The sequence below is a fragment of the Microplitis mediator genome, chromosome 1, assembly GCF_029852145.1.
Source record: "Microplitis mediator isolate UGA2020A chromosome 1, iyMicMedi2.1, whole genome shotgun sequence".
NCBI lineage: Eukaryota > Metazoa > Arthropoda > Insecta > Hymenoptera > Braconidae > Microplitis > Microplitis mediator.
The window spans coordinates 14701482-14715037 of NC_079969.1; the positions used below are offsets into that span (position 1 = coordinate 14701482).

Sequence of the window (13556 nt, forward strand, 5' to 3'; positions counted from 1 at the left end):
TGCCGGAAATGTCTCACGGCTTCGTAGATCGCGTGTAGTTCTCGATCATGAGTAAACAATTTTTGGATCGACGGCTGTAATTTTCGGCTATTAAAAGCCAGCGGCTGTCAGTCATTGTTTACGCGTTGCTGGAGCACGGCACCGATCTCGATTTCTGATGCATCGGTTAAAACTGCGCAATTCACGTTGGTTCTTAGGTGCACGAGGAATGTTGCATCAGCGAGAGATCGTTTAACAGCATCAAAGGCGTTTTGCAAATCAGCTGTCCAGTTGACAGGATGCAATCCTTTGATTTTCGGTCCTTTAGTACTTTATTTAATGGCACTCAAATTTCTGCAGCGTTCTTAATGAACTTTCTGTAGAAATTAATTGTGCCGAAGAATCCACGAAGTGTTTTAAGGGTTTTAGGAGGCTGGAGGTTAACGATAGCCTCAACTTTTTCCGGCAATGGTATAATGCCGTGTTCGTTAATTAAATGACCGAGAAATTCAACTTCGGTTTTGCCGAGCTGGCACTTCGGAACGTTTATTACTAGTCCGTAATCACGAAGACGTTGAAACAATATCTTGACGTGATTTAAATGCTCATCTTCGTCTTTGGATGCGACTAGTATATCGTTGATATATGGAAGTACGAAATCCAGATCACGGGTGATTTAGTCGTTAAATCTCTGGAACGTCTGTGCTGCATTTTTGAGTCCAAAAGTCATGTATAAAAACTCGAATAAGCCAAATGGAGTGATAATAGCTGTTTTCTCGGTATTTTCTGGAGCTACTCGAGGTTAGAGGAAAGCTTTGGTAAAATCGACAACAAAGAAGACATGTTTCCCATGTAAATACTTGGCAAAATCATCCATATATCGAAGCGCATATTTATCGATAAGAGCACGGTCGTTTAATGGGCGATAATCGCCACATGGTCTCCATCCACCGTGCTTTTCCTGGACCATGTGTAATGGCGAAGACCAAGCACTCTGCGATAGCTGACAAATGCCTTGCTTAATTATTTTACGGAACTCCTCTTGAGCAATTTTTAATTTGTCAGGCGATGAGTGACGGGCTTTGCTAGAAACAGGTGGACCAGGTGTCGTCCGAATGTAGTGCACCGTTGAATGTTTCCTTTTCTTATTGTCGGACAGATGAGGTCGTGTGATATCGGCGAACTCACGTAACAATTTCATATAAACGGAATCACCATCCACAGCCTTGATTTTGTCCAATGATGTTGTTACGTGGAAATAACCAGATGATGTCAAACCTGTAATGCCGTCGCGTAAGCATTTGCGTTTGAGGTCGACTAGCAAGTCAAAATGACTCAAAAAATCACCCCCCAAGTATTGGTTTGGTGACATTGGCAACAATAAAATTCCACGTGAAATCTCGACTCAATCCGAGATTTAGCGTTTGTAATGATAAACCATAAGTTTCGACAATCGTGCCATTTGCGGCATATAGCTGATAACCTATGGGAGTTGTTTGCGATTTCATCGAGCCGCGAGGAAAAACTGATAAATCGAAGCCAGTGTCCACGAGAAACTTGGTCCTAGTGACTCGATCTTTAATAAATAATCGGCTTGAAATCGATTGAGAATCACTCTTCACCGCTAGTGATTCTCGTTGGCATTTCCCTGCCACTTACAGCCGAGAGCGCATGATCGGGCATTTTTACCAATCTAGTAATAGTACCAGCAATAGTCAAATTTTCTAACTTTCCGGGGACGATGGTGTGCTCTGGATCGTGTATTCGGAAGTTACTCCTGAATAAGCATTTTGCTAAGCTCAGCAGTCAACAGTGCAAGTTGCTTACGCAAATCAGCGATTTTCTCTGCGGCGGATGCGTACATTTCGAAGTATAAAAGATAAAAATAATATTTTAAATAATAATCTCACCTGTACTTAAAATTATTTTATTTTAATTTTTATCCGTATCCAGCGATGACTCGCCACTCAGGAATGTTCGGCTGAGTCTCTGGCTTAATCCCCGAAACTATTTCCGATGGCGTAGCTACCGGAAAATTTAACGCGACACTGTACAAAATAGGCAATTTAATTTACGGCGTGCAAAAACTATAATCACTATTCGATTCGCACTAAAGGTCCCATGAATCAACGCTGATGCGGCATAACGTTTATAAGATGCCCCGCAATGCACCAGCGGTGATAAAAGATAAAAACTGCACAATGATAAAAAAAATTCACTGCACTAATTAACTCAAAAATAAATTCACACAAAAGTAACTGTTAAAAAAATCACGGTCTCGCCGTTTAATCGGCAACGCGACAAAATATTCGCAGCAAAACGACACGCAATCTCGCGAAATTTTTATACACTGTGTAACACACGAGTTTGACGCTTCCCTTGAAAACAGATCACGTCGGGGTCACCAATTTGGTGGTTAAGGTAATATTAAATATAATAACTCCATTAAACCAACTAATTATGTTAAATAATTATTTTATTTAACGAACGAATTTAACACAGTAAAATTTGAGAATACAATAGAATTGCTTAGATGCGTGTATGCAGTTCAGCGGTATAACTTATTGTGTCTTCACAAATGAAGTATAGACGGAAAATAGATAAATCGATGTTCGGCGTAGATTGCAGAAATTAATCGATCACTTATTATTGTAGCAAAGCAACATATACATATATTAGACTGGGCAAAAAAAATCAACTATTCTTGTTTTCTTTCGATACTGTGAAAATATTATTCCTGATGAGAAAAAAAAAATATTGTACAAGTTTGAGCCCTTAATATTCATATTAAGAGGTGTATCGTTACGACTTTTGGTTTTTTGACAGAATTTCAATTTTTACCCAAAACTTGTAAGTCATCTATTTGAAAAATTTAAGCAATGTATATTCTTGAAGGAAATTAAATTTCCTACAAAAAATTTCTCCTAGTAAATTGACCTAAAACGAGCTGTTTCCTTGTAACAGTGCCTTAAACCTTGATTTGTTTTTTAAATTCTTTGTTTCTATTTTGGGTTTTTGTAACTACTAGAAATATGAAATTTTTTTTCGGTCAAGATACATATTCTTGAAGAAAAGTTAATGCTCTTTACCTAAAAAAAAAATATATATATTGTAACATGAGAAAAAATTCGACATCGACCCGAGTCTTGAAATTATTTAAATAAAATAAATAGTTATCGGGTGAGCCAATTCTGGTGACACCTATGAGCAAAAATTTCGACTTCGACCGTGGAAGCGATCCAACGCATGGATTAAAACGAGAGATCCGGGATAGACGCCGTACTGAACGGCCACGTTTTTTTATCTGAACAATTCGACCCGACCAAATGAACAGAATTCGATTTCGACGTTTGAACAATTCGATGTACGACATTTAAGATTAATCCGAGTTTGATCAACGAACAATAATTCGCGACAATTAAGTGCGACCGACAATAACCGAGTTCGTGAACAAGCCGAAGCATCGGCGCGAATCTGAACAAAGTGTACGAGTGCAATAATTAATAAATAAGTACAGTGCGTACGTACTAATAATAAATTAAATAACTAATTACGCGTAATAATTATTTGATCGTGTAATTTAACACGTTACCGAAATAATATATTATTTCATCTTTTATTTTATTTCTTCGAGCAATTCTGAGAACTACGGCTTATCCGTGTCTCATTCGCAACAGCAGTCTTGTCACCTCGCCGTGTGAGAATACTCTGACGTCACTCGTCAAGTATTTCTTTAATACTTCCGCTGTATGTGTGTCTCCGGACAATAAAATTATATTATTTTAATTTTGTAAATCGACTGTGTTTCTCCGAGCAATGAACTGATTTGTTTTCCGGTCAACTACGATCAATTTTGGTTTGTGTATATCGAGTCACGCCGACAACGGCATTTATATTTTTTTGTAACCGATACTTAATTTGTGATAGCGATCAATTTATTATTCTGTGTTCAATATACGATTAATTATATTTGTTTAATTCTGATCAATTATTTATCGTAATCTTAAGTGCCTGACCTTTCCCCGATCCGCCACCCTGAGCCGATTTCGATAATTGTTTATTTGGTGATTATAAAATCACCTGGCGCCCAACTTAATAATTTTGAACAAGGTAGCCAAAAATCGTCAGTGTATTCGGACTTCACTCCGGTAGATCCCCGGTGGTGAAAAACCCGTTACAATATATATGTCGATATTTTTAACACCAAAACACGTATCTACTATTTCTTTTTACTCGATCTAGTCTCTTAACGTTTTATGTAGAATAACATATTTCAGTGGCAGCAAAACCACAAGTGACCACCGTGGGATATCTTGCTTGAAGAATTAAAAGCAAGAGGTAAGTGAAATATAGAAATATAATGTTATTATTATGCTTTCACTGCTAAAAATGTACGAAACAATAATTCTCAATGAATTCAAACCAAAGTGCCATTCAACTATTCAAACTGCAAGTATGCGAAACTTGAAAAATACCTGTTTGGAGCCTAGACTTCGAGGGGTTGTATCACCCCCTGGATATGTTTTTGGCAGCTAAAAAAAATACGTGTTCCTTAGATTTTGACAGAGAATAACATGTCTCCGTCCCATTGACATCTGAGAGAGAAACTTGGGATACCTTCCTTGTCAATAGTGTTCTGTAGAGGAACCAGCCGTGTTTTAATTTATCTGTCTAGGTCTGTAAAATTAATCTATTTAAGTGTTGAGAAGAGATAAATTTGTAGTTAATAAGAACTCCTCGAGTCTTAGTAAACATGGCTTTTTGCAAGCGTCGACCATTTGATTGATAGGTAACAGAAAAACGATTATAGAAGCGAGCGAAAGACATGAACATCCATTTTTTATATTCAGGCTCAATTTCTTCAATAAATACTAGTCGTATAGTATATTGGCGTCATGTCGCAGAGACCGAGAATCGTCCATGACAGGAATTACCCTGAAAACCGCTAGATCGTCGGCAGATAGAAGTCGTTCTTAACGGAGTTTTCCACAGATGTCGTTAATGAAAATATGAAAGAGAATGAAGCGTAGAGAGAACTCTTACGGCACTCCAGAGGAAACAGGGCACGTTAAAAATGCAACCAACTGCTTGTACCTGTAATGATCTACCTAAGAGATAAGATCGAACACAGATGCACACATGCTCGCACACATACTTAAATATAACACTGAAAATAGTAACAAAGGGAAAGTGAAAAAATAAATCCCGACCACCCAACTCTTTTTTGCTATCAAAATTTTTTCAGCTTTCGCTTGCCCAATCTAACATCATTTGTTAGAATGGGTACATAAGATAAATGTCATTTCTTAGTGCCTGATTTATTTCTTTCCTTTATGGCTATTCGCCAGATGAAAAATTTTAACAGCTCAAGAAATTAAGATGAAATTCGAAATTCGAAAAAATTATTATCGTAGAGCTCACCTTTAATTCTGATTTTTTAGTTTTCTTGGTGATTTGATTGACTGGCTTTCTTGTTTGTTACTGCCCTCTTCCATATTTGCTTTCATCGAGTGCATTGACGCTCATCAAAGGCTATAATAAAAATGGATAGAAAAAAATCAATGTCATTCATATCAGTCAATAGCAGAAAAAAAGTCTGGATGTCAGTTGGTCCTACGGACCGTCCCAAAACTTACCGCTGTTTTCGAGCTCAAGAAGAACGAAACAGTAGTGTGAATATTAGGGTGTTTCATATTTAGGCGATATTTTTTTAAGTCAATAAGAGGCTTAGCGCATCGAAAAATTCGATTTCTCATTCAAGTAACATAGGAAAAAAAATTTTTTTTAGTTTGGAATTTTTTACCTTGGTAATGGCTCATTGTGCGAATAAGCCCAGCATACATTTTAGTAGGGAATTTAACGCTCCAGAAAACAAGTCTTATCATTTTTTGATAAATCTATCTGTTCAAAAGTTATTGGACCTCGAAGTCAAGTTAGAGTAAATTTCGAGATCTTTTTACTATTCGAGCGAAACTATCGGACTCATCATAAAATGCCGTATAATCTGTTTTGTAGATAATTTTATTTCCTACAAATTATTTTAAATAAATTTTTTTTTTAATTCTGCATTGTTCTCTAGTTATTTCCATTTTAATGCTAAGCTTTTAAAATCGATCACAACACTATTTTTTTAGGAGCTTGGCATTAAAATGGAAATAACTAGAAAACAATGCAGAATTAAAAACAAATTTGTCAGAGATAATTTGTAGGGAATAAAATTGTTTACAAAAAAAATTCCATGGCATTTTATGAAGAGTCCAATAGTTTCGCTCGAAAAGTAAAAAGATCTTGAAAGGCCGTGGGACGATAAGTATACCGAATCAGCGCCAGATAGGGATCGGGCTCATTTTTTCAGGAAATGTTTGTACCCATGAGATACTTCGATGCTGCGAGTTTCAGGTCTTTATCTATAACCACATCGGAGTAAATCGAAAAATACTAAAAATTAGAAAAAATTGATGTTCTTAGAACGTACTTATTCGATTGATCTGAAATTGGATATGTTTTGGGGGTTGATGGTAGCTATCTGGAAAATAAATAAGAGCTATTTCGGCTCACAAAAACCTAAAAACAAAACAAGTTTATATTTTTAATTTCAATTTTTGAGCATCTTACCATTACGACACAGTTATGAAAATATTTTTTTTGAATTCCTCATCCAATTTTCTTATGAATCTATGGCCTTTCGAAATTTTTAAAAATCGTACTACATATTGAAAAAAAATAAAAACCATTTTTTGCTCAAAAATCGGGGTTTTCTAATAATTTTACTCTTGAACTGATAAAATACAAAACTTACTCGTTTACTAAGGTAGAGAAAACCATAAAAGAAATAAAATATCCTTACATTATTAAAATAATTTCATTCAACGTACTTAACTATTATTAAAAACTCGATCAGTAACTGTAATGAGTAAATCAGTATTCATTACTATTGTTTATGTAAATCAACGTTGTTTTAGAGGACTTAAACGTTCCCGCCCAATATTCAATGAATTTAACAACCACTAGATTGCACTGTAATTCAAAATTGGTAACACTGTTTTTTTTTGTGAAAAGTCACTAGATCTGTAGATAACCTAAAAATTACTGAGTGTTGACATTCCAAAGAATCGGCTGTACTATTATCTATATTTGGTAATTATTTTTAATTGTTTAAATAACTATTTAAGTGTAAATATGTCGACCTCTGAAGCTAATAATCCAAAGTGTTGTATTTGTTCGAAGTACCTGAAAAAAATGCCGGGTACTCCAAAACATATAAAATCTGACGAAGAAGCTGAAGAGTTTTCAACTGTGTTTGAGTGTCCGATTGTAGTTGGTGATATTCTTTGTTCGAATTGTCGCGTAAAAAAATATATAAAAACCAAACTTGAAGATGAGAATCAGGAACTATCGTTGGAAGATGAACTACCTTCAGATAGGAGTGATCTTTTAGAAAGAACAGAATCGAGTTTATCAACGATGACTTTATCTCAATCAAGTACTGATGATCCATCTATTCATTTAGATGTTGCCTGTGATGATGAAATAGAAGAATGTATAGAAGTTCAAATGAAGAAAACTGTTGCGACTCTCAGGTATTGTTGTGTATGTTCTGTCTCAAATCGAAATCTAGTCGGTGTTCCTCAAGATGCTCGTATGCAATGCTTTATAAAGAAAAGAATTTTTATTCCGAATGGGAATCGATGCTGCAGCGATCATCTCATAAAAAAACGCTTTTATACGGAGAATTTGAACCACTTGAAAGTTTATTCTTATTAGAGTAACTTAAGATCTTCAGAATTGTCTAAAATGATGGAAAGTTTAGCTGTAGAATGTGATTCGACACTTCTCGATAAAACGGATGAAGATAGCGACGAAGACTAGTCACAAATTAGGAGAACAATTTTATTTATCATTTGTAGTAGATTAATATATTTAATTGCAGTTTTAATTGTTTATGGATGAAATATCAGCGTTGAAATTAATAAATAAAAAAAATTATTTTAATAATGTAAGGATATTTTATTTCTTTTATGGTTTTCTCTACCTTAGTAAACGAGTAAGTTTTGTATTTTATTAGTTCAAGAGTAAAATTATTAGAAAACCCCGATTTTTGAGCAAAAAATGGTTTTTATTTTTTTTCAATATGTAGTACGATTTTTAAAAATTTCGAAAGACCATAGATTCATAAGAAAATTAGATGAGGAATTCAAAAAAAATATTTTCATAACTGTGTCGTAATGGTAAGATGCTCAAAAATTGAAATTAAAAATATAAACTCGTTTTTTTTTAGGTTTTTGTGAGCCGAAATAGCTCTTATTTTCTTTCCAGATAGCTACCATCAACCCCCAAAACATATCCAATTTTCAGATCAATCAAATAAGTACGTTCTGAGAACATCAATTTTTTCTAATTTTTAGTATTTTTCGATTTACTCCGAAGTGGTTATAGATAAAGACATGAAACTCGCAGCATCGAAGTATCTCATGGGTACAAACATTCCCCGAAAAAATGAGCCCGATTCCTATCTGGGGCCGATTCGGTATACTTATCGTCCCACGGCCTTTACTCTAACTTGACTTAGAGGTCCAAGAACTGTTGAACAGATAAAGCCCCCGGGACAATAAGATTACCGAATCGGCCCCAGAAAGAAACCGGGCTCATAACTTCAGGAAATATTCGTACCCATGAAATACTTTGATACAGCAAGTTTCAGATTTTTATCTACTACCACGTTTGAATAAATCGAAAAATACTGAAAATTAGTAAAAATTGTTATTCTCTGCATCTCGTTAATCGAATGATCTAGTAGCCGGATATGTTTTAGGGCATTTTTTTAAGGGTACCTTTTAAGGGTACATATTGAAAAAAAATAAAAATCGATTTTTTGCGCAAAAATCGATTTTTTTTCATGATTAACTTCTAAAATGATAAAATACAAAGCTTTTGTGAATATTGTACTGGTAAAAACAACGAAATAAATTTAGAACGCTCATATAAAAGTAATTGTTCTTTATTCAATAACGTCAATATTAATATCTAATTATAAACAATGTAGTTCGAGGTGAAAAATTCCATACTAAAAATAATTTTTTTCCCATGTTATCTAAATGGAAAATCGAATTTTTCGATGCGCTAAGCCCCTAATTGACTTGGAACTCTTTTTCAAGCGGTGAAATTTTTGTTGTACTATAAATTGGTAGTTTTTCAGGTAAGACAGAAAAAAGAAATGTCGCCTAAATATGAAACACCCAAGTGAATTTATTTTCGAGCTCTTCGAAAATCCTCTTGCATGCGATTTTTTTATGAGCTTTTCAAGCTCTAAAAAGTTACATGCTATGCTAAAATTTGAAAATTGAAGAATCGAAAATCATTAATAAAAAACAGTTTTTAAGTTTTAATCCCCGATTATGGTTAATAAATAAACGCTTTGAGACAGAAATCACTGTCAGTAAACAAAATCAAGATTTAAATAAGTTTTGACTCATGTCAGAGCAATAATATATAAAATATCCGAAAAAATACGCTAACGAATAAAATTAAAGGAACAGACAAATTTTACAAATTTTTTAGTGATTTTTGGTCAGCTGTAACGTTTTGAAAAAAATCGTATCAAGATTTTAAAAGAAGCATTTTATAGCTTAAAATCTCTAGTTTCGTTGAATTTTTATGAAAATTTTTTAAGAGCTCTGGCTATTGCGAAAACATGAGAAATATCGCGAGAAAAACAACTTCTAATTTTTTTGTTTTTTTTTTTCAAAGAGACCACGGACCGTGGAAAAATTTTTGCAACTAAACCAATGCATAGGTCGCTTAGCAAATTTATTAAGCTTTAATTTGGCCTTTTTTAATCTCGTAAGACGATTTGTCGGTAGAGATATAAGCCTTCAAACAAAAAATGATCGTTTTGGCTTTGATCATCGATATTTTAGGTACTATCGATCGCCCAGCGAATTTAAGGGTGGCGATAAACACTTGAATCAATTCCCTACGAGATCCTTTTATCATTTTTGAAAAAAAAATTTTTTTTTCATTTTAACATCCATACGAAGTTATGATATGATTTCGAACACAAAAAAACAAGTTTCAATTTTTTTTTCTTTGATTTTTCTTGACATTGTTTGCAAATTTTTTTTCTGTCATTTCCTTGCATTTGCTGAGTAACCAACGTAAAAATTTAAGAAAAGTCGAAAAAAATCATTTTTTCATTTTGATTATAATTACACAATGAAAGGAAGAAAACATGTTCCTTGAAGGGGGGGGGGGGGGCTAGTAGCTAAATCGAAAAAAAAAAACGTTTTTTTATGAATTTTTTTTTAGGCGTATGGATTGAGCTAATTTATTAAAACCTTTTGAACATTATTAAGTATATATTTAACAACATTAGGTAATTTTTTTATGTAAAAGTATCCACGAACAAGCCGGTGACGGAGCTTTTCCCAGAACGTCTTTAAAAAAAGATGATTTGCGGTGAGCAGTGTATCTCAGCTGGAAATTATCTGAAATAATAAACCGTTGAAATCCAGTCAAAGCATTATTAGAACCCCCCCCCCCCCCCAACGTTCCCTGATTATTATATTTTTCATTTTTTAATGGTCATTTAAAGTAAAAATTGCTATATTTTACGAAAATTTGCGCCATTTTGGAGGTGGAAAACCCCTTTGATGTAAAAAAAAAATTCTAAAACTCAACGTTGGGGGGGGGGGGGGGGGGTATTTTATACGTAGAAAGTGTGTACCAAGTGTAATGTAGTTTTTAAATAGCAGTGAGCACAGTCCGTCAGCACAGTTGAGATACACTGCTCACCGCAAATCATCTTTTTTTAAAGTCGTTCTGGGAAAAGCTCCGTCACCTGCTTGTTTGCGGATACTTTTACATAAACAAATTACCTAATGTTGTTGAATATATTCTTAATAATGTTCAAAAGGTTTCAATGAATTAGCTCAATCGATACGCCTAAAAAAAATTCATAAAAAAACGTTTTTTTTTACGATTTAGCCACTACCCCCCCCCCCCCCCCACCCCACCCCCACCCCCACCCTTAATTGTTTGGCAAAACTATGATCCATCATTCCCAAAATTCGTTCAGTTTATCATGATTACCTATTATGCGTGCCGTCGATAAAAAACTATGACTACTCCAGGGTTATCCGGGGTAGAGCGCGACTTGTCACCAGGAGTGGTAATTGTAGGGGCTTGTCCGTCAATCCCCCTCCTAGTTGTAAGTAGGAGTTTCCAGATTTCCGGAAGGTGCCGAATCTAATCGAGTGGGTGCACAGAGTGACAAGTGTTGATGAGAAAAATCGAGACCAGAACACAACCGGGCAGACCTCCGAAAGATTGAGACGCTGCACTAACTCAGGTAATTAATTAATTTAGACTTGGATTCTAATTGTGGAACCAAGCGATGATAATTCACATATTATAGATACCAGGCCATTAGCCGGTATCCTTTATAACTATTATTAATTATACTGGAAACGCAGGTGAAGGAGTAAAATTGGAATTTGGGAGACAACCACGAGAGTGAAGGAGCATAAATAACAGACAAAGGAACCTGAAAAAGAGGAGACAAAGGAACCTGATGAGAAGGACTGGAGACGACACAACCGGAAAAGAACACCAGTAATTAACATCAGGTATTAATTAAATTAATTATTCTAGGCCCAAGCCAGAATATTAATTTAGTTCCATAAAAATACTTAGTCGTTCGTCGGGTAATCCGCGTCTAGGCCCGTTATAAATTAATTAGTCGTAGAATTTTGTTAAAATTAATTTAAGCCAGACGGTTGTCTAACCAGATCCAGGCCTTTTAGCCGGATCCAGGCGTCGTTGATAATTCCAGGCCATTGCCGGAATTATTGCGTCGTAGAAAATTCTAGGCCCATTGTGCTGAGCACAAGCCAGAAATTTCGTGGTCGAGTCCGCGTTAAATATAGTTGTTTAATTAGAATAAATGAATTAAAATTAAGTAAATTAATTATATAAAACTAATCGAAATAAATAATTTGGAATTTGTAAAGAGACAGATAAATAGATAAATTAAATTCAACATACGCGAAAGGTCTGAAATAAAATTTAATTAATTAATAATTAAAATTATTAAATAAAATTAGTAAACAAATTACTACAATAAAATCAATAACAATAAAAGAGTCTGAACCGAAAAGGAAAGAATCAAGGGAAATCCAAAGTAGTCAATAACGCATACTTTGAAGTATCGGGTAAACGCGACGTTGAGATCTCCGATGAAAATTATTATTGATACGGATAATTGTTAAAAGAAGGAAATGTTTAAAGGATAAAAGTAATTAAGTTAATTAAAAATAAATTAATTAATAAATTTTCTTTTCCAAAAATTAATTAATTTATTATAAAGTCGTGGCGGGAAAGTCGATGGCCGGACGCCATTTTAAAATCATTTAAAATCAGTGTGTGTGAGAACAAGTTCAGAGGACTAGAGTGAGTGTGCGCGTGTATATATCCAGGGGATCAAATTTTAATTAATTATTATTGTTAATTATAGTTCGTCAGGTACGACGATTTTATATTGTTTTAAATAAAGGCCAAAGGTAGTTGGTTAATAGTAATAATAAAGTCGTCTGCGTGTATGTGTGATGCCAAAGGTAGTTGGCTTAGAAAGGTTTTACAACGTCAAAGGTAGTTGACGATAGTTATAAGGTATAATGTATAAGGAATAGAAGTTATAAGGTTTATAAAGTATAAAGGTTCATAAGGTTTATAAGGTTAAAAAGGTGTTATGTCCAAATAAATTTTTTTTTTATGTTAATAATTATTTAAAATAATTATTTCTGAACTCCTCTTTGCAAAGCGCGCGAAAACGCAGCGTCAGATTTTTCACCGTTTTATGCGGCAAAGAATAGTGGGAGGATAACTGCAATAAGTTTAACGAATAAGTAATAAACTGTCGTCACCTTCCACCAATGACGATAATTAAAAATTCCCCATCAATTGTCAAAGCAAAGTTTATAAAAAGCCTGAGCACCATGGCTCAGGGCCTCAGTTTTATTTAAACTTCTTGGTCCGCGTAAACGGCGTCGATAGCCCGTAATCTTATTGCAGAAATCTTCCGACGTGGCAATAAGTAATCGTCGCTGATTTAGGTATCCGGCTGATTAATTTCGTGTAGGATATTATTTTATCAGTTACGGTTTTCCAAATTCACTTTAAATAAATTGTAAATCGATCTAGGTATCCGGCTGATTAATTTCGTGTAGGATATTAATTTATTCATTTACAAAAATTCAAATCAATTAAACCGTAAATCGATCTAGGTATCCGGCTGATTAAGTTCGTGAAGGATATTAATTTATTCATTTACGGTCATTATTAATAAATTAAATTGCCAATTGAGTCAGATACTCGGCTGATAGTCAACTATCGTGTAGAGTATAGTTCTTAATTGCAATTGAAAGATCTCGAAGATCTATCCGGTTCGAGTGAATTGTGACGCAAATCACGTGAATTTGTGATCTCACTTTGTGCCGAGTTTCTGCGCATAAAAACCCCTTTTGGGTGTGAAAAAGGACGCATTTATAAATAAAAATCTGTTTATAATATCCGATAAGATA

General features: G+C 34.4%; 2 protein-coding genes across 10 annotated transcripts in view; both read right to left on the reverse strand.

Moving 5' to 3' along the window:
- Positions 1 to 13556, reverse strand: part of LOC130677904 (synaptotagmin-7) — a 1016663-nt gene that overhangs the window by 975239 nt on the left and 27868 nt on the right. For all 9 annotated transcript variants that reach the window (XM_057484877.1, XM_057484884.1, XM_057484842.1 and 6 more), the window contains exon 3: positions 5401 to 5511. The gene's annotated coding sequence lies outside the window, so the exon portion shown is untranslated. The remainder of the gene's footprint in view (positions 1 to 5400; positions 5512 to 13556) is intronic.
- On the reverse strand, positions 782 to 1351 carry LOC130672696 (uncharacterized). Its single transcript, XM_057477381.1, has one exon. It carries the CDS (start codon positions 1349 to 1351, stop codon positions 782 to 784), a length of 570 nt encoding a protein of 189 aa, XP_057333364.1.

Excerpts from the sequence above, each read along its gene's own strand:
- LOC130672696 (XM_057477381.1), bottom strand. The coding sequence starts at position 1,351 with ATGTCACCAAACCAATACTTGGGGGGTGATTTTTTGAGTCATTTTGAC.